This window comes from Aethina tumida, chromosome 7 (genome assembly GCF_024364675.1).
Source record: "Aethina tumida isolate Nest 87 chromosome 7, icAetTumi1.1, whole genome shotgun sequence".
Taxonomy (NCBI): domain Eukaryota; kingdom Metazoa; phylum Arthropoda; class Insecta; order Coleoptera; family Nitidulidae; genus Aethina; species Aethina tumida.
The window spans coordinates 4,055,472-4,076,168 of record NC_065441.1 but is presented as its reverse complement, the minus strand read 5'-3'; the positions used below and the strand labels follow the sequence as shown (position 1 = coordinate 4,076,168).

Below are 20,697 nucleotides of genomic sequence, written 5' to 3'. Positions count from 1 at the left end.
TAATGCAACAAATTCAACAGTAATTGTTACTATTTTTTGTTTTTGTGAAATTGACGTAATTACATGTTTCTCTTCAACAGATATCTTCCTTTTCGGTTATGGATTATTGATTTTGTACTTTCGTATCGAATATCTTCCCAGTTCCCAGTTTTGCTTCTTGAAGATATATCTCATATATAATTAATTCAAGATGGAAATGATCTATACACATTCTGAATCATTACACACGGATAAAGCCGAGTAAATTCCAGGCTAGGATGTAGCACGCCTGAAATTACAAGTATATAATAATTATATTAATACCTGCTTAACGGTTATTTTGTTGTAAGACCTGATCTCAATAATCTATTATGGCAGTATATTGCAATCATGAGTAACTGTTACAAATAATATATTGGGGCCCTCAATCGATATCTAGGCTGAAATTAGTGATGTGTATTTTGTGGCAGTTTCTTCGAAGATGTCTTCTTACAAACAATTAATATGTGTGTAAGCAATGTATTAAAACTTCGAACTCTCACCATACTCAGAATAACTCGGAATACGTTCTTTTAAAAGTCATCAAGGAACCTTACAGGTGTTTATTTACATGCTACAATTTTTCCCAGTTAAAAGCCTTGCTTGTTGTTTCTAAGAATGAGCCCCGCCTGTGTGAAATGATATCGGCTTTCCTTTGATCTATTAATAATGTTAATAATAAACATACATATTTTAATTAGTTTAAAATTGAGTTGTGTATGAGATTGCGATAAGCCATTTCAATAAAATATTAATGGGACAGTTTCGTGGCAATAAAATATTAAATCATTCATTGACAAGTATTCTAGGATTATGTGGATTTTAATTACGGTATTTACATAAATAAACTAGCATGTGCTGAGATTTATTACAGCAAAAAAGATCTTAATCAACTTTTAACTTTTTCAGGCGGAAATCTGTCATTTTTAATACCACCTGGATTTGCCGACGACACCTTTGAAATCAGCCACAGCGGAAGAGTGTCCACAAGAAAACCGCTCGATAGAGAACAAATAGAAGAGTACATCATACCAGTGTACGTAACCGATTCTAGTTCATCTCCTGGTGTCACTTTAGTCGACGTCTCTACTATAATAATAACTATAACTGATGTAAACGATCACGCACCGACATTCCAACCGGGAACATGCTACAGATTATCCATACCAGAAAACAGCGAAGCTGCAGCCATTCATACTGTGGTGGCCAAAGATTCAGACGCTGGAAGAAACGGAGAGATCCTATACAGCATCACCAGCGGCAACATCGGCAACAAATTTTCAATTGACGCCAAATCTGGCGATTTAACCGCAAAATCATTGGATAGGGAAAGTCACTCTTCCTATCACTTAACCATAACAGCACAAGATCGTGGCACGCCAGCAATGCAAGGAAACTGCAACTTGACTATCTATGTGGAGGACCAAAACGACAACGATCCGAAATTTGATCTACCCAAGTACTCCAGTACCATTTTAGAAGATGTTCCCATTGATACATCCATTTTGAAAGTACATGCGTCTGATTTGGATATGGGAGTGAATGCGAGGATCATTTATTCTTTGGCCAACGAAAGTCAATGGTTATTTCGCATTGACAACAAAACTGGAGTCGTCACCACTGCTGGGTAAGTAATTTTGTTTATCCCCGTTAAATAATTTTTATAACTGTATTTTTTCTCTAGGTTGTTTGATAGAGAAAGGCAGAGCCAGTACAATTTTCTGGTGGTAGCTACTGATAGTGGCAAATACAACGCCAGATCCACCAAGGTTCCCGTAACCATTAGAATCAACGACGTCAACGACAACAAGCCGGTTTTCGTAAATTATCCGTTCAGAGAGAAAATCGCCGCTTACATACAACCGGGACAAACTATCGTTAAAGTCCTCGCCAAAGACGCGGATCAAGGTACCAACTCAGAAATCGTCTACAGTTTAAAGAACGAAGAATCCTACGGGAAATTCCGTATAAATCCGAACACCGGTGTCATAACAGCCACCCAAACCCTCGCCAGCGATAGCGGAAAAGTGATCTACATGAACGTGGTGGCAACCGACAAAGGTAACCCACCAAAGAGCTCGTCAGGCTTAGTCGAAATCATCGTAGGAGAATTACCGATAGGCGCACCGCAGCTGCGTTTCCAAAATGACACCTACGAAGTCACCATTCCTGAGAACACAGACCAATTCAGGGACATCATCCAAGTATCGGCCGTACGAACCGATGGTAGAAGGCAAAGGATTTACTATTCGTTTGGCAACGGCAACGAAGAGAACATTTTCGTTATCAATTCGGAAACTGGCATGATACAAGTTCGCGACCCGAAATACTTAGATTATGAACTTCACAGTGAAATTAAATTGGTCGTCGAAGCGAAAGCTGATGGTAATCCTGCCCTCCACGGGTACTGCGATGTTAAAATTAAACTGACAGATCAAAACGACAACGCTCCCAAGTTTACTCAGCAACAATACACCGCTGCAGTTTGGGAAGGCGATAAGAAAGGAGCATTCGTTTTACAAGTCGTTGCATTTGATGCAGACGAAGGCAAAAACTCCAGGATATTATACCACATTGTTGACGGTAATCATGATAACGCCTTTAAGATAGAGCCTGCCTTCAGCGGTATTCTGAAAACAAACATCGTTTTGGACAGGGAAATTCGGGACAATTATAGATTAACTGTGATAGCAACAGACGAAGGTGTGCCTCAAATGACGGGTACAGCAAGAATAAGGATCAACGTTGTTGATGTGAACGATAATCAGCCAACATTTCCACCTCACAGTATTATAACAGTCAGTGAAAACACAAAGATCGGTACAGCTCTAACAACAGTGACAGCTAATGATGTGGATACGAATCCTCCATTGACGTATAGTTTTTCCAAGGATAACGACAGGAACTACTTGGAATACTTCAGCATTGATAGGTTCAGTGCGAAAGTTATACTAAAGAAACCGTTAGACTACGAAGATATTCAGGAATTCCAACTAAGGATTGAGGCTTCAGACACTCAACACGTAGCACAAACAACATTAACTATCAAAATCACAGACGTTAACGACAATGCACCGGTCTTCTCACAAATATTTTATCAAACCAATTTACCTGGTAAGTTTTTATAAATTTTTCTACTTATACAACATTACTAATCTTTAACAATTTCAGATACGAATTATCATGGACTGACAGACATCCTCGTAGTAAATGCCACGGATGCAGACGTTGGCGATAACGCAAAAATATCGTACTTCATCCTGAATCCAGTGGATGGTTTTACGATTGGCAGATCTGATGGCATCCTAAAGGCTAATCTCACCAACGCTTCAACTCTAACAAATGATATACAGCTTACAATCAAAGCTTCAGATTCTGGTAACCCTCCGTTGCACTCATTTGCTTCAGTAAGAGTAAAAATTAGTGGAGAGTCATCGCCAATTTCTTCTCATGGAAGAAACGATTATAAGTAAGTATTTTTATTATTTCTATTGGATATGTGTTGTAATAATAATGTTCTAATTGCAGAGTAAGCATCCCGGAGAATACTCCCAAAGGAACGACAATCCTCCACTTGGAGAACAACAAGCAAATCGCCAACTTTAGGATTGTAGAAGGAAATGAAGACTCAATCTTCGAAGTATCCAATCCATCCGGTGCTCTAATTGTCATCAAATCATTGGACAGAGAAACTACCGATGTTTATCGTTTAAAACTAACAACGGATTACTACCACTCCAACGTATCAGCCATTAAAGTAGAAGTCACGGTCGAAGATATAAACGACAACGCTCCAGTCTTCAAGCAAATCGACAACGAACTTACAATAAGTGAGGGCACTTCAGTGGGAACCCAAATTCAAAAGTTTGAAGCTACAGATGCTGACTTGGCTAAGACCAGAAACTCGGACGTAATTTTTGACATAACATCAGGAAACGACGAAGGATTATTTAGACTTGATCCAGAAACAGGGGCACTTTATGTTAATCGAACATTGGACTACGACGAAGGCAACACCGAATACAATTTCGTAGTAAGAGCATGCGATAAAGGCGAGACTCCTCTGTGCACTCTTAATACCTTTTTGGTGATTCTCGAAGACATGAACGACAATGCTCCCACATTCCCAGTTACTGAATACTTGGAATTTGTCGGCGAGAACGAGCCAGTTGGTACAGTCGTTTTTACTGCACATGCTACAGATCTTGACAAAGGTCCTTTTGGAACACTGAATTATTCCATCATCTCTCCTACGGTTTATAACGGACTTGATGACTCCTGGAAACTGTTTCACATAGATCATAACACTGGTGTTGTTGCAACAAACGCAGTGTTTGATTACGAACAGAAAAGCAGGTACTTATTCATGATAAAAGCTACAGATATTGGTGGCAAAGATTCTACAGTAAAAGTGCGGGTAGAAATAGAGAGTAAAGATGAGTTCCATCCACAATTCACTGAAAGGACGTACAAATTTGTTTTGGCTACATCAGTGCATTTAACTCCCGGTTACGTAGTAGGTAACGTTTTAGCTACTGACAGAGACAAAGGCCCTGACGGTAGAGTAGTTTACCAACTCACCACACAACATCCTTATTTCAAAATAAATAGAACAAGTGGTGCAGTTATGATTAAAAAGAAGTTCACCAACAACGACCTTCCAACAATCGGAAAAGAAATCAGTCTTGTAGTCACAGCTAGCTCTGGTAGACAAGGCTCATTAACCAACATGTCCGTGGTGGAAATCACTTTGGATCCGTTTGCCGACCCGGGCACAAACTTGGCGATCAACAACGGTACTTCCAGCAACGGAGGTATTGCCGACTGGGCCTTGGGACTTCTGATTGCTTTGATTTTGCTCTTGATTACTTTTGGAGCAGTATTCGTTTTCTTGCACATGCGGAACAAGCGCAATAAGAAAATTAACAAGCCTAATCTGAGCAACGAATCAGTGTCAACCTCTAATAATTACGTGGATCCGAGCGCTTTTGACACTATTCCAATACGAGGTGGAGGAGGAGTAGTTTCCGGAGTAAATAACCAATTCGCCCCTCCAAAGTATGATGAAATTCCGCCGTACGGAGCAGGACACGCAGCCAGTTCGAATTCTGGTGCCGCCACCACTTCCGAACTGTCAGGTTCGGAACAGTCCGGCTCTAGTGGTAGAGGATCGGCCGAGGATGGAGATGATGGTGAAGATGAAGAGATTAGAATGATTAATGAAGGACCATTACAAAGAGATTCTGGCATTCACAGACAAAACGACGATGATAATCTTTCGGATGTTTCAGTGAGGAATACCCAGGAGTATTTAGCACGATTAGGTATTGTAAATAATAGTAACCCTGGCGTTCCTCAAGTCGCGTCTAGATTATGTCCTGATCCGAGAGCTGGAAGCAGTAAAGATCTCCATCACCACCAGGCGGTTCCTTTAGATAGTTTGCACATCTTTGACGAAGAGGGTAACGCTGAGAACGACATCACTAATTTGATTTACGCCAAACTGAGCGACGTAGCCGGCAGTGATAGAGCGAGTTCTGCTGACGAGGGTGCCGTGTCGACTTCAGCTTTGGGCAATACAGTAGATCCTGTAATAGTAATGGGCGGCTACGGAGAAGTACCGAACGTTACACACCAACCTTCCATGAACGGCTCGTTAAGCTCCATAGTCCACAGTGAGGAAGAACTAGCCGGCAGCTACAATTGGGATTACCTATTGGACTGGGGACCGCAGTATCAACCGTTAGCCCACGTTTTCTCCGAGATTGCAAGACTGAAAGACGACACGTCATCCGTACACAGCGGCGCGAGTGGCACTTCGAGCATCAAAAGCAAGAACTCAGTGGCGCCCGTCAAGACGATCCCTCCACCACTCATCACAAACGTTGCCCCCCGGTCGATAGCAATGCCCGTGCTGAATGCCAGGGGCGCATCTAGTCACCATGGGACTGGTGGACACAACCTGATGATTCTGCCCAGGTCGCCCATCAACCACGACACGGCGTGCTCGACATTCAGCAACTCGTCGGCGATGTCACCCAGCTTTTCGCCGTCGCTGTCGCCCCTGGCGACCAAATCGCCCTCAATCTCGCCGCTGGTGGCGCCCGGACTGCCGACCGCCCACCACGTTATATCAAGACAGCCAACACAGAACAGGAACAAGACTGTTGTGGACACTGAACTCAGAATATAGTGCCTCTGAATTAATTTTTAAGTGGTCGGCTGTGCTGTAGTTGAGTTTAAAAGACTGATATTTTAATCATGTTTTAAATCGATTGTGTATATTTTTGTATATAATTTTTAGCAATGCTCAGTTTAGGTAGTATATTTTTGCCTGCCATTTTTAGCCATACATACTTGAGATTTTTGTAAAAAAGTTGTCCCCCAATTAAATTATTGATCCAATGTGTAGATATGTATGTATTGATTCGTTTTGTAAGTCAATTGTAAATTATCTAAATTATTCGAAATATATAACCAAATGAAAGCAAAATGTGTCGCCGTTTTGTCTTGAACGAAATGTATACTCTGTAAATTTAAGTACTGATACTTGTGTCATAAATGATAGTTGTAAAAAATGTACAAATTAAAGTAAATTGACAAACAAATAAAAGACTTTATAATAAAATTATGTTTTATTTATGTAATTGTATTTTTTAAATGTGTGACAACACAAAGATTAAAAGTAATTTTTACTAATGAAACATGTCGAACTTGAAGGAACTGGAAAGGATAGATAATAACGTAATAGATATTTAATGTTTATTTCAATAATGCTTCAGCAGTTGATAACACAACTTAAAATTTGTCCAAATAATTAAAATATTCACATAAACATAAACATCCTTAAATTTAATACTATTTATAAAATATCGGCAATTATATTGTTTGTTCTATCAACATAGTTTTTTGATTAAAATTATAAAAATCAACACAAGTCAACATCTTATCACTGTTTATTTTATTATAGATTACAAGGTTGTTAGAATTCGCCTTTGGCTAAATTTATAAATTGCCCACAATTAAATAAAAGCGTATGCACTTCGCCCACAAATATCGCAGTATAATTTTAGCAATCGAAGGTGAAGTATCCATCTAAACAAGTGAGTACCATTATGATAATCATTAAAGTAAATTGTGAAAACGTTTTGTCGACTTACTGATAATAAAATTAAAACAAAACAAAATGTATATGTATAAATCAGTGGTACGTATAACGAAAATATTTTAGCAAATTACAGGTAAAATTAAAAAATTAAACGAACAATTTTTAACATATTTTGGATCATATAGATATATTTTCAATTTATTACTATACTTATTTTTGTCAAATTTATATCATATATTAGAATACAATAGAAGTTGCTTGAACCTAATATAACGATAAATTACTACGATCATATTTTTATATTATTTTCCTGAGCATAATTTATATTTAGCTATATTATTTTAGGATGAAGTATACTATAACAAATTTTCAAGACCTCTTGGACGAAACTCTAGGAAAATCCAAGGAGCTCACAAACTACGAAATCAAAAATCTAACTGCACCTGGGGAAAACTATGGTAGTCTCATGTTGGCAGTTAAAGTAGATTTACGAGAAAAAGCCACTGGTAAGGAAGAAACCTTACACTTGATAGCTAAAACAGCACCAACCAGTGAATTCATCCAACAAATGTTCCAATCCAGGTTTTCCTTTAAAAAGGAATTGGAATTTTACAGAACGATCGTACCAACGTTGAGACAATTTCAAAAAAGTCAAGGTGTAACAAAAACTATTGATTTTGTTGCTGAGTTCTTTGGTGGAAGGACAAGCATAAATCCACAACTACAATTCGATAATGATGCTATAATACTATTAGAAAACCTAAAAATATCTGGATATGAAATCGGAGACAGGTTTGTGGGTCTCAACTACGAATGCACCAAACTAGTACTGGAAGATTTGGCAGTGCTTCATGCAGTACCTGTTGCCTTGAAGCTTAAACAACCGTCTGTATTTAAAGACAACGTATTGCCCTATCTTAAAAATGCTAGTTTTTTTACAGGCTTGGGACCAGGACCAATTAAAGCCATGGTAAATGACGCAGCTGATCTTCTGAGACAAACTGAGGAATTCAAAGTACAGGCTGAATTGCTGGAGGAAGTTTTTAATCGTGGGGAAGCTTACAGAATAAATCCTGTTGCACCGAAAGAACCTTTTGCAACCATCGCACATTCCGATTTTTGGGTCAACAATACCATGTTACTTTTGAAAGATGGTAAACCCATTAAAAATAAAATGGTGGACTTCCAACTAACTGAATACAACTCACCAGCTAAAGATTTCATATTTTTCATGTTTATCAGTGTGCAAAATCAGATAATAATCGACCACTATGATGAACTATTTCAATTTTACTACGACACCTACATTGACACTCTTAAGAAACACAACGTGGACATTTCAAAATTTAGCCTGAATGAGTTTTTGGCAGACATGGACACGGCAGCAAAGCAAGACACAGTTCTTCAATGTATAGTGATGTTGCGACCTATATTCGCACCAAAAGGAGTCCATTTGAACTTCGAAATAATGGACGAAAACACCAAGTTACCTGAACCGACAGAAACACACAAGGAAAAATTGTATTTTTTGATTAGGGAATTAACCAAAAGGAATTGGTTGTGAAATGTTTATGTTTTATATTGTATTAATTAGTCGTTTTATTATTGTAATTGTGTAACACAATTTTTGTAATAATAATGTGCAATGTCAAATTCTGAGTATTGTGAACAATTTTTAGTTTGTTTATAAAACGATGTTTTGATATGAAAAATAAATATTTAATAAGTGGTTTATCATGCGCTTATTAGATAATATATTAGAGTAAACAAAGCTATTTAGTTTTATGGAAATTTATATTAAGTGAATAATGAAAAAGTAATTATTAATATGTAGCTATATAAATATAACTTTATAATGATATTTTAATGTGAACTGTTAAAATATTATTTCACTATTGTCGTTTTATACAATATTATAAAAACTACTATTTTCTTATTCTAGCAACTTTTGAAAAGGATTTTTGGTAATTAAATCTGTGTTGCTTAATTTGTTATTCGTATACATAGAACAACGAAAGACTAAAAAGTAAGAGCTATAATTTGCTCATTGAAAAATAAAAAAGTACGCAATATTTTAAAGATTAAAAGTAGTTTGACCAATTGCATAGTAAGCACAACAATAACAGAAAAAATAATGAACATTATAGGCACTGGCATCCAAATCAAATAACTCAGTACATATTTTTAATATCATTAAAAAGTTTCTATAATTATGGGCACTACTGTGTATACACATTTTGAATGTATTCTATTTTTGTAGCGTAGGGGTAATTTAACGACACCAGCACTTCATGCGGCCGAACCATTAACTAAGTAAATCAGAAATTACAAATTATTTATTATTTTTTCGAATACACAAATAAACCAATATAAAATCTTTAAAAGTTATCCTGTCTCTTAATTATTTTACATGGTAAATGAAAAATGTTGTAATTCCAATTGTAGTTCCAATGACCTATAATTAGTAGTTCATTCATCCAGTTGCTGTCAGGCGAAATGCCTACCTACCTACCTCAACCCGTTCAAATTTGTTGTCGGCTCCGTCTTTGTTTACAAATCGCTCAGTCCGACAATCGGTACGTTAGTAAGCGGAACGGCGCGTCACCACAATTCGGACGAAGTGCCTTCACAGCTTTATTTATAGTGCAAATTTTCCTTGACAGTGATCGAAGATGAATCACGCCGTTTCATCTCATAACGAGTTAAAGTTCTTGCATTCGTAAATTATGATTGTTAGGTGATTGTTGCGTGTTTCGTTCTTAATTGGTGGTGAAATGACTGTGACGTACACCGCACAAGTTGCCACCTGCAAGGGCTTAGGATGCTTCTTAAAATTATTGAGGAGGTAAAGCCGAGTGCAATGCGGTAGTTTAATAATTTACAGTGTTTCGAGTGCACTTATTGATTGCGGTTGATGCACGATTCGTGTCTAACATTATCTTGTAAGGACAAACCACTGATACATAAAATTATAGTTTATACTTTAGAAAATAGTAATTAGAGACAAATACTTGCATTTTATTATCATTCAACGCTCATAAAACACTTAGACTAGTGTTCTAATTAGAGTAATTAGTATTGTTTTAAGCACCAATTGAAGTAATAAATGTTAAGCGGTTATTTTAAAAACTTTTCTTGAAATTATATAAGATTACTTCACTTTATACTACATGTAACTGAATGGTCATGCTTATTTGAAAGTAATCTTTCAACACATTATAAATATTAAATATTATGGAAAACTTTATTAATTATGAATCTAGAACATCTAAAAGTTACTGGTAAGTCATTAAATAAGGAATAGCAATTAAATTATTCATATAAGTCATTTAGACAGATAATCTATAGGTAAATTTGTTTAAAACACAATTCTTCTTTTGTTGAACTTAAATTAATTTCATACACAGTAATTCTTTGTGGTTGGTAATGTCTAATTTAAGAATATACTCAAAAATAAATGCAGATCAGGAAGTTCTATATATCACATCCAAAATCGCATGACTAATTGTATTTAAATGTTGAGGTCAACGTCTTTAAATAGAATATCTATAAGGTATCAATTAATTTGTGTAGTCAAATGCATTAATTTGCGCAAAACAAGTATTAATGTCACGATATTCGGTGATTCTTCACCAGACAAAGCGTCAGTCGATAATAATCTGTTTAGTTTTTGACCTGCAGACGGGTTTTTTTACTTGGAATGATTAATAACACCGAATGCCTCATTAAAATCCAATTTCACCTCACGTTTTTGTTTTAATGAACCAATTTTAAATCAAAAATTGATACATTGTTGTTATAAAACAAGAAAAAACCTTTAGCAATTTTAAAACGTGTCTCTGCCTTAATTTATTCGTGAACAATAAACTTAAAAAGTATTGTAGTAGAATTGATTCAACTTGTTTTAAATTACCTGTCGTTACATTTTCATCGATAAGTGCAGACACAGTGTAGTCATGGAAACTTATGTACAAAAGGGACATTGAACTCAAAGAACTGAATACGAAATGCATAATGTAATAATAATAATGTAACTGCAAATTTAATTTCCTTTAATCATTACACACGTCGTATTGAACTATAATCAAATATTGAAATTATAATCGACATCTGATAACTTTATTTAACATCCTTTCACAAGGTGAAATTGAAACATAAACACTTAACATCATGTTTCAATGTAAAATTTAGAAAATTTATTTTTAGTTTATGAACTTAATATTTCTTGTAAATGCCAAAAATGTTCATTTGAACTGTAAAAAAATTATTTTGAGACACACAAAGTACAAATCTTTAAATATTAGATTTTTTATAATCAATCATATATGTCTCAAAATTTTAATTTAGATTTTAAACAGATTTAATACGGGTGAAAATCTAATCATTTTAAGTAATCAATCACGTTGTTTACAATGCAAACAAATTTCTCAAGTGGTTTAAAAAAATCACGTGAATTTTAATATTGACATGTTTCAAAATATTAAAATTTCAAGGCCTAATAAATTTATAATATTTTCAGATGGAGAGGCAGCATTTACAAGCTAGTATGGAAGGACTTAATAATTTATTTACTCTTATACTATATCCTCAACATAATTTACAGACTGGTTTTAAACAGTCATTGGCAAAGGTAAATCCAATAAAAAAAATCTGTACCATTATGCTATTAATATATATTTTCAGGGTTTTCGAAAGCGTTCAACAGTATTGCGAACACTACAGTTCCTTAATTCCCATATCTTTCGTGTTAGGTTTCTATGTTTCAGTCGTGATGACGAGGTGGTGGAACCAATACACTGCCATTCCTTTTCCTGATACCCTCGCTGTTTTTGTCAGCGCCACAATTCACGGCCAGGTAAAGAAATTTGTGTTAATTTTTAAACATTAGTGAGTCATAAACTAAACTCTCACTGACTAATGTTAATTGTAAACAAGTTTCATCATTATTTAAACGTAATAAATATTTTTAAAAATTTCCAAAATTCAATATATTTATTAAATTAAAAGTTGTATGACTAAATCACGTTTAGTTTATCAGTCCTTCATTGACTTATCTACCATAAATTACAAAACTAATTAAAAGATAAAATAATTTAATTAAAAACACAATTAGTTCATTGAATTTTAATCAATCTATTGAATTAAAAGATGAATAAGATACACAACTTTCCACAGTTGAACACAAAACAGGAAAAACACGTTGTTGTTTCAGGATGAAAGAGGAAGGGTGATGCGCAGGACGATTCTGCGTTACGTCTGCCTCTGCGTTACGATGACTTTCACGATGATTTCACCGAGGGTGAAGAAACGATTTCCGTCGCTGGAACATTTCGTGGACGCTGGCATTTTACAACCCAGCGAGCTGCACGTCATCAAAGATCTCAACGAAAAGTTTCCCAACTATTCGAAGCACTGGTAAATTTTAAAAATATAACTGTGGTTTGGTAAACGTAGATTTGTAATTGGATATTTAAATATCGCGTTATTTACACGTGTGTTGCGTAACAGTTACAACTTGGTTCAATGATTATTGACGAAATGTATCAAATTTATGATAATTTACTTAACAGAATCTGGTTTGAATTCGCCGATATCGGATGAAATTTTATCACCCGGAAACGAATTATCTGAATTATAACGGATATGAGATTATTTTCATGACACATTCCTAGTACAGTTCTTTACAATAAAAGCCATTTATTTACTGCAGTAAAAAATGAACAAAGCGGAAGCCAGCTACAATGATGTCATATATGTAAATATTTAGATATTTCTAAATCCATACTGCTATTTTCTATAAAGAAAAACACGCTATAGAAATTAACATTTTGAACTTGACTTCGTCGACTAACAATAAATATATATAGAAACTCCAAAATCTTGAATTAGTACACCCACATTGTTATAACAGAGAAAATGTGTTACATATTGTTATTTTTCCTTCTCGATCACGAAACGCAAACAACCGTTTTATCTCTTGAAATCCCCGTATATATATTTACTCTGTTATATGAGTAATAAAAAACGAAACTGCTAACCTTGAAAGCACGCATTCTTTAACACGATAAAATGTACCACCTAATAATTATATTTTAAGTGGGGAACACGCAACTGAACAATGCATCTGATCGGTGAAAACGGACTAGAACAAATTGTCTCTATGATAACGTTACGTAATTGTGCATTATTATTTGATCAAAACAGGTTTAATGTTAAGTCAGTTTATCTATGCAACACCGCAGTTTGTATGGGTGGATGTTAAATTGCACGGAGCGACTTAACTGGCACAAATTTAATTAAGAGCGTGTCAATTTTACTTAAACTACGTCCCAAAAATTGGTTCGAGTTGTTTACATAGTACTGGCGTTTATGATCCAAATAGTGGCCACTAAAGTATACAACTAAGTAGCTAGTTTGTTTTTAAAGTGACTTAAGTCATAAAATTATAAGTGGCGTTCGAATATAAAGGCCAACATGACTATGTATTATTACCAACTCGACTTGCAAAACATTATGCATTACCGTGTGGGCCTTTATATGTGAAATCTACTCATAATGTCAAAAATGGCTACAATTTATTCCGTAATTTTACTCACATATTCTATCAAAGACGTTTTTAATAACTAACATCTGTTGTGTGGCTTAATTAAATTAATTAACAATTTGTAATTATTAAAAGCCAAAGTTGCGCAAGTGCAAATATAAACTCAGTCACATTTTTCTATTTAAAACTTTCAATTAGTCGGATTTACCGAGCGTAACATTTGGCAGACGATTGTTTCTCTGTGGGCGATGTCATTCAATTAGATTTTTAAAGTGCATCATCACATTTACGATCTGTTACGAATTATTCAATTAAATCAGACGTTTGTTGATAGCAGTTCTGCTAAATTTTATGAGATATTCAGTTTTTTCACCGGAAGTCACAGAATTATTGTGCGTATTTAATTGGACAAAAAATTAATATTTAAATGATTACCGAGAATTATATTGCTAAAGTAACCTTGTTGATGGACAAATATGTATGTTCATGTTATGAACTCATTTAAATAAATAATTAATATTCACATAGGAGTTCACTAGTGAATAAAAATAATTAATTTTAACTGTGATTAATAAATAGTAGTCTGTCAGAAAATTCAGAACTGAAATTTTGTAATAAAAATAGAATATTAAATAACTACTACTTTTTCTTAGAATTTTAGTATAAAAAATCATAAAAACATAGAAATTCAGTTTCCAGAGAAGAATTATAAAAAATTAAAGTAGAACATTTTTTTAATAAAATAATAAAAATGTGTTAAAATCTTATAAGAGTATATATTAAAAATTACGTTTCTCCAAAATTTTTAAAATTTAGATTAATTTAGAGTGGTTACTGCCATTGTAAAATTGTTGAAAATATTGTAAAAATCATAAATTAGACTAAAAATGACAACAATAAACATATATCAAAATTTGTTCATACACTGTTGTATAAAGAAACTAAAACTGATAAAAAACAGTTGGAGAAATAAACTAATAATAATAATAAATAAAATTGTTCTAAAAAAAGTTTCAAACATTAATAATTTTTATAGTAAAATTATTTTAAAAACTGTCTACAGAATATACTAAGAATGTTCTAATAGGTGACACATTTCAATTGTAAAATTTTGTAAAAAATTGTTTAACAATTAATTAATGTTAAATAGATTGTTAAAAAATAGCATAAAGTAGCAATAACTTCTGATTTCTGTTGTAAAATTGTGAACAAAATAATAAATTGTCGAATTAGACGTAGATTAAATAAAGTATATCAAATTTTCTATTATAACTTAAATAACAAGAAGCTAAATAATAATTGTATACATTAAATATATTAAAAAAAATAGATAAAGTAGCGATAAGTGCTCATATTTCTATTGCAAAACTGTGGGAAAAATAATAAATTGTCTAATTAGACGAATATATCAAAATTTCTATTGTAATTTAATTAATAAATAGATAATAATAAAATACATTAAAGAGATAAAAATAAAAATAGCGAAAAGTAGCAAAATTGTTGATTTTTACTATAAAATTGTGGGAAAAATAGTTGAATTAGACGTAAAGAAAATAAAATATACCAAATTTTCTATAAAATATTTTAACATGGTAGAAAACAATTAAAACTACAAATTTAAATTTTGAGTAAAATAAGGTATTATTGAGTTGTACTAAAATTATAATTTTAATACATTTCAGGTTGCCAATAGTTTGGGCATCGAGTATAGTAACAAGGGCAAGAAAAGAAGGCCGTATCCGCGATGACTTCGCCGTAAAAACGATACTGGACGAACTTAACAAGTTCAGGGGTCAGTGTGGGCAGTTGCTAGCTTATGACAACATTAGCGTCCCCCTCGTATACACCCAGGTAAAACAAGTTTCTTTCTTACACTGATAATTGATTAGAAAAATGTTTGTTACAATTTCCTTTGCATATACTAGGTGGTCACAATAGCAGTATACACATACTTTCTTACAACTCTAATGGGCCATCAATGGGTTTCATCCACAAAATACAGATTCGACCTCTACTTTCCAGTGTTCTCGTGCCTGCAGTTCTTTTTCTATGTCGGATGGCTCAAAGTGGCCGAATCACTCATCAACCCATTCGGCGACGATGACGACGACTTTGAGGTCAACTGGATGGTCGACAGAAACCTACAGGTAATCCACTCCAACTATTTTATACTAGTAAATTAGTACATTGTTCGTTTTTAAGGTCTCGTACTTGATTGTGGACGAGATGCACCACGAGCACCCTGAGCTGATTAAAGACCAGTACTGGGATGAGGTGTTCCCCCAGGAACTACCCTACACTGCAGAATCGGAACCGTTCCGCGACTCCCATCCCCTGCCTTCAACCGCAAACATAGCCGTCGTACCTAATGACGCCGACTTCACACCCTCGTCCCTGAAAATCGACGGGATGCAGTCGTACGCCGACATGAAGAGCGATCCGATAATGTTCTCGGCACAGCCGAGAAAAGGATCTCAGAACTCGATATTCGGATCGTCGGTGCCGGATTCTATGCCGCGCATAAACTCGATCTCAAGCATAGCGAAACTGAAGAGGATGTTCAGCAAAGAAGACAAGGACAAGCAGCAGGCCGCATCATCCGCCGGTTCTGGGCGACGGCCCAGCACTGACGCAAGCGAAACGGTCAACTTGGTACCGTTGAACGTGCCCAAATCGCTCGCCGGCGAAGTTATAGAGGAGGTCAGTCCCGTTTCATCTCATCGATCATATTCACCCAACCCTCGTCATCATGTCGATATGTTCAAGTATCCGAAGAAACGGCGAATAGTGTTCGCCAGCCCCATTTCTTCCACGCCGACTGAACGGCTATAATTAACGAGTGTTCAATTTTAAGGTGGACGAACAACAAACGATAACGTCACAGCGTTCGGCTCAGGAGGCCAGACCATCGGTCATGAACGTCTTTGGTCCGCCACCACCATCCAATCCCATCGACGTACCTCTCGCGAAAAGCATGGGTGACATGTAAGTTTTATTTTTCGGGATTATTAAGGAATTATTAATTAATTAATATTAAAGGTTCTTTACGAAATTATGCACGTTCCATATGGCACTCACCTGATTCTTGCTTGATTATTTACTAATAAAATAATTCTAGCCGTTAGTTGAATACAGGGTGATTCTGAACATATGGAATAAATATATCCGTGTTTGCGTTTGTTTAAAAAAGAAAAACTTAGTGTTTAAAAGTTCATAAGTGATTAGCACAACTATAGGTGAGTACAAATTTATAATTTATACTATAAGTTTAAAATCATCCTGTATGTGTCCTACATACAGGGTATCTGAAATTGGTTGTCTTTGGTTGTTACGATTATTTCCAATTTTTCTCTATCTGCTCCGGAAATACTCGTAGCAGCCAAAAATGACCAATTTGGGACACCCTGTATAAACCAAAAAGTGACGCCTCTTGTGTTATCAGTGTGGATGGGCCGTCAACTTCGAAAACTCTCACAAATGAATCCCCGGAACAACTAGACACCATAGTTGCTATAGAATCGACGTCAAAAACTACAACCACCACTACTACAATTAAAAAGTCCGTAAAGCAGAAAGGTTCCAGGCGCTACATTGAAATAAACGTCTTTGATAAAGCCTTTACAAGAGCGTTGACTAGAATAAGGAGGGAAAAAGTTAGACGTCAGAAGAGGCCTAATTACAAATATGTACATGTTACCACGAAAAGACGAAAATTATGCTTTCCTTAGAGACAACCAACATTTGTTAATTGTTTCAGATTTTGAAACAAATTGTTTATTTATATGCATAATATGAGGCAATTCAAGTAGCTGAAGCTGTGATATATTACTCAAATAATACTCATTAACTTATGATATTAAACTTTTTGGTAGCTTCTCTCAACAATTTACTTTCCTTTTTATATTTTGTAAATATATTGTAATAACAACATAAAGTTTAATGTGTTCACTGTTTACCTTAAAAAACTGATGTTCTCTCAATTGTTGTGAAATGATCTGATTCATTGTTAAGTATGTTTTTTATACAATTCTGTTAATAAAGCAGTTACAACAACCAACGTTTATTAGTATTATTTTATCTTGCCCTCATTGTTTTAATAATGTCTTTCAATGCAAAATTATTGAAACTCTGTGCCTTTAGGAAAAGGAATCACGACGAAGAAGTGTACGAGCCGTATCCATTGTCCAGATCAGCACCAGCCGACAACGAAGCCAACGATGACCAACCGGACACCGTGAGCATTGGGGGTTCCGAAACCGACTCCGACGACGATTTCAGCAAGTTGAAACAAAAGCGAGGCGAAGAAAGAATGAGTCGGTACGTAATAAGTTGTATATATTTTATTTTTGTAATCGTTATTAACAATCAAGTGTAGTAATAATTGTAAGTGTTGTTTGAGAGCGTTAACTTTTTTCAGAACGAAAAGCTTGAGGGATTATTTACGAGATACAGTATAGGTATTATTTATGTTGTTTTCGTATTCTCAATATATGGCATGATTGTCTAGCAAAATTTTTATATAATACACAATTGAGTGGAAATTTGCCTTTCCCAAAACATGTATACATTTTCGACTGATTCAACTTGTACATTATTTTGAATACATCTCATTAATTTATTATCTCCATGTAACTCTTTTATCTTCTTTCTAAAGATTGAACCTGGTTTTAATGAACTCAGAAATGTTGGAACTTGGTAACTAAACTAACTCAACCTTTTTATACACTGCTTCAAGCATAAATAATAAAGCTTGTTAAAATTAGCTTTGTTTTTAGGCTGTTTTATAATGCTTGACCTTATAAAATTAACATAAACGTTTCCAAAACTAATGGTATATATTTTTTTTAGATTGAGGCTGAACCTAACAAGATCTGTAAGTACAAAAATGGACGAATCAGATCCGCTAATCAACCGCAGATCCTTCGGTCCAACCACACCCACATCGGACAGTTAATGAACGTACTTTTTAGATATTACTCGAAAGTATTAGTAGATTTAGGCATTAACTCAAAACAATATTTATTTAATTTTGTATTGTCTTTTTTACATGGACGATATTCTTTCAAATCAATCGAGAAGTGCGATATTAATAAAACAATAACTTTTATACATTTTCCTATTGATTTGAATAATTAGAACTTGGCACTTGGCACAACTCTAAACAATATTTATTTTATTTTTGTATTGTCGTTATGGGGAGACAATTTTCCTTTAAGTTAATCGAGAACAGCTTAATAAATAAGACAATAACTTGCATATCTTTTTCTATAAATGTGAATAATTGTATTTGGCACATTTCATTTATTCATATATAAAAATTAGGTATTCTTTTTGTGATTTGTTTCTTTGTTTTGTTGTCTTAATCAACGTGAATTTATGTGATATTTTAAATTATTATTGGTGATATGTATAAATTCCATTCGTTTTAGATATACCATATCTACACTGTTTTTTATACTCACAAACATGTTAACTCTTAAGACAATAAAATGTTTCTAGATTAAGGAAATTTTGTATTTGTATATAGGGTACTTAACGTTCAAGATAATTGATATTACATTGCTGTTTACATTTGAATACCATTAGTATTTTTGTGCCTTTAGGAAATGTTTGATTATTTAGCAACCATTTTATATCATAACTATTTCAATAAATCGATTTGAAAAGATTATATGAATTATTTATTTTCCTAAGGACGTGCTCAAAATCCTTAATCGTTCAATTTCTCCCATACTAATTATTATACTCACAAATAGCCAAAAACGACCAATTTGAGAAACCTTAATTGTATTATATATACAATAATAAAGTTAACTACAATTATTATAATAAATTTTAAAATTTGACTCTTAGAATAAACTCAGATTAATCTATTTAAAAACTTACTTTGCGTTGCCAGTTAACTAGTCTCGTACTCAACCTACCTGCAAATAATTAATATTCAATCAGTGTTTATTTAGTATTATGAAAAATATATAATTCTCACCTTTAACGCCATTTCACTGTTGCTTTATCATTAACTATCAAAGCACTCAGAACTGAACTAACTGACTTTGCGTGAAGCCTCTACCGAAAACACAACAAAAAGATTACATAAAAAATTGAATATAACCAAAAAAATTGTTTTTTTTTTTCAATAATTGTTTTAGCACAAATATTGAATAACATAAATTTACAAAATACTTAAATATAACATAAAAGTAAAAAATAAAACTAATAATTCCTACTAGCATCTTATTAAAATGTTTCTAAAACATGTGTATCCCTTCTTCTCTCTAAAATTAAAATTCGAAGGAAAACAATTGGATGGCGGCCATTAAAAAAGTTAGAAGTGAATTAATATCATTGTAATTAGATGATTGATCATAAATATTATATCAAAATGAATCTAATTTTATTCTCTAACTACTGATATACCTTACAATCAGGAAAAGTAGTTATTTATTAGCCATTACCTTAAAAACATAGGGACGCTACACGACGAAATTGCACCGCTTGCTTTACCGGCACGGCTTTGCCCCCTGTTTTCATCTTTCTCTAACTCACATTAACATCTCCCATCTCTCTTTTTTGGACAAATGCAAAATTCGAATTTTGAATAGAGTAGAATCAAATGTAGATAGAAATTAGAATTAGTTTAGGTTATTCAGAATATTATAAACCATAAAAATACAGCAAACACTACATATATACTACATTATTATAACAATAAATTGAACGTTTGCATTTTTATTAACAATTTCAAATATAATTTAAAATAATTTATAAATATATAAATAACATTATTAACACATTGAAATTGAATTTTTCCATTAAATATTCAATTTAACACATATGCTTAAGTGTAACATTTGACCTGTTTAATGACAATATATTTAAAATAAATACAACAAGCAATTACTAACATTATCAAATTTATTCTAAAAAGTATTAATGTTTAACAGTCAACTAGTCATTAATAACTCTTACAATTAAAAATATACATATTAATAAATGTGAAAAAGAACTAAAAGAGAAATAAATAAAG

The 20,697-nt window shown here is 33.8% G+C and overlaps 3 protein-coding genes across 6 annotated transcripts in view; all 3 read left to right on the top strand.

Moving 5' to 3' along the window:
* Positions 1-6,640, top strand: part of LOC109604222 (protein dachsous) — a 33,426-nt gene extending 26,786 nt beyond the window's left edge. The window contains 4 exon segments of the mRNA XM_049969901.1: positions 928-1,645; positions 1,703-3,132; positions 3,190-3,487; positions 3,547-6,640. Of these exon segments, the coding sequence (XP_049825858.1) occupies positions 928-1,645; positions 1,703-3,132; positions 3,190-3,487; positions 3,547-6,211 (5,111 nt within the window). The 3' untranslated portion in view covers positions 6,212-6,640.
* A 412-nt stretch (positions 6,641-7,052) lies between these two features.
* LOC109604223 (uncharacterized) lies at positions 7,053-8,860 on the top strand. Of its 2 annotated transcripts, none has more exons than XM_020020751.2 (2): positions 7,053-7,121; positions 7,472-8,860. In XM_020020751.2, the coding sequence occupies exon 2, from the start codon at positions 7,473-7,475 to the stop codon at positions 8,688-8,690; it is 1,218 nt and encodes a 405-aa protein (XP_019876310.2). In that variant the 5' UTR covers positions 7,053-7,121; position 7,472; the 3' UTR covers positions 8,691-8,860. The 2 variants fall into 2 exon arrangements, with proteins under 2 accessions (XP_019876310.2, XP_049825516.1); XM_049969559.1 differs by lacking the exon at positions 7,053-7,121 and adding an exon at positions 7,208-7,225.
* Positions 8,861-9,636: 776 nt separating this feature from the next.
* LOC109604225 (bestrophin-2) lies at positions 9,637-19,341 on the top strand. Of its 3 annotated transcripts, XM_049969809.1 has the most exons (11): positions 9,639-9,971; positions 11,646-11,756; positions 11,810-11,981; positions 12,339-12,541; positions 15,353-15,521; positions 15,596-15,817; positions 15,873-16,370; positions 16,525-16,655; positions 17,811-17,987; positions 18,088-18,127; positions 18,519-19,341. In XM_049969809.1, exons 1-10 carry the CDS (start codon positions 9,901-9,903, stop codon positions 18,125-18,127), a joined length of 1,794 nt encoding a protein of 597 aa, XP_049825766.1. In that variant the 5' UTR covers positions 9,639-9,900; the 3' UTR covers positions 18,519-19,341. The 3 variants fall into 3 exon arrangements, with proteins under 3 accessions (XP_049825764.1, XP_049825766.1, XP_019876312.1); XM_020020753.2 differs by lacking the exon at positions 18,088-18,127 and having other exon boundaries at positions 9,641-9,971; XM_049969807.1 differs by lacking the exons at positions 17,811-17,987; positions 18,088-18,127; positions 18,519-19,341 and adding an exon at positions 17,113-17,719 and having other exon boundaries at positions 9,637-9,971.
* Positions 19,342-20,697: the final 1,356 nt, after the last annotated feature.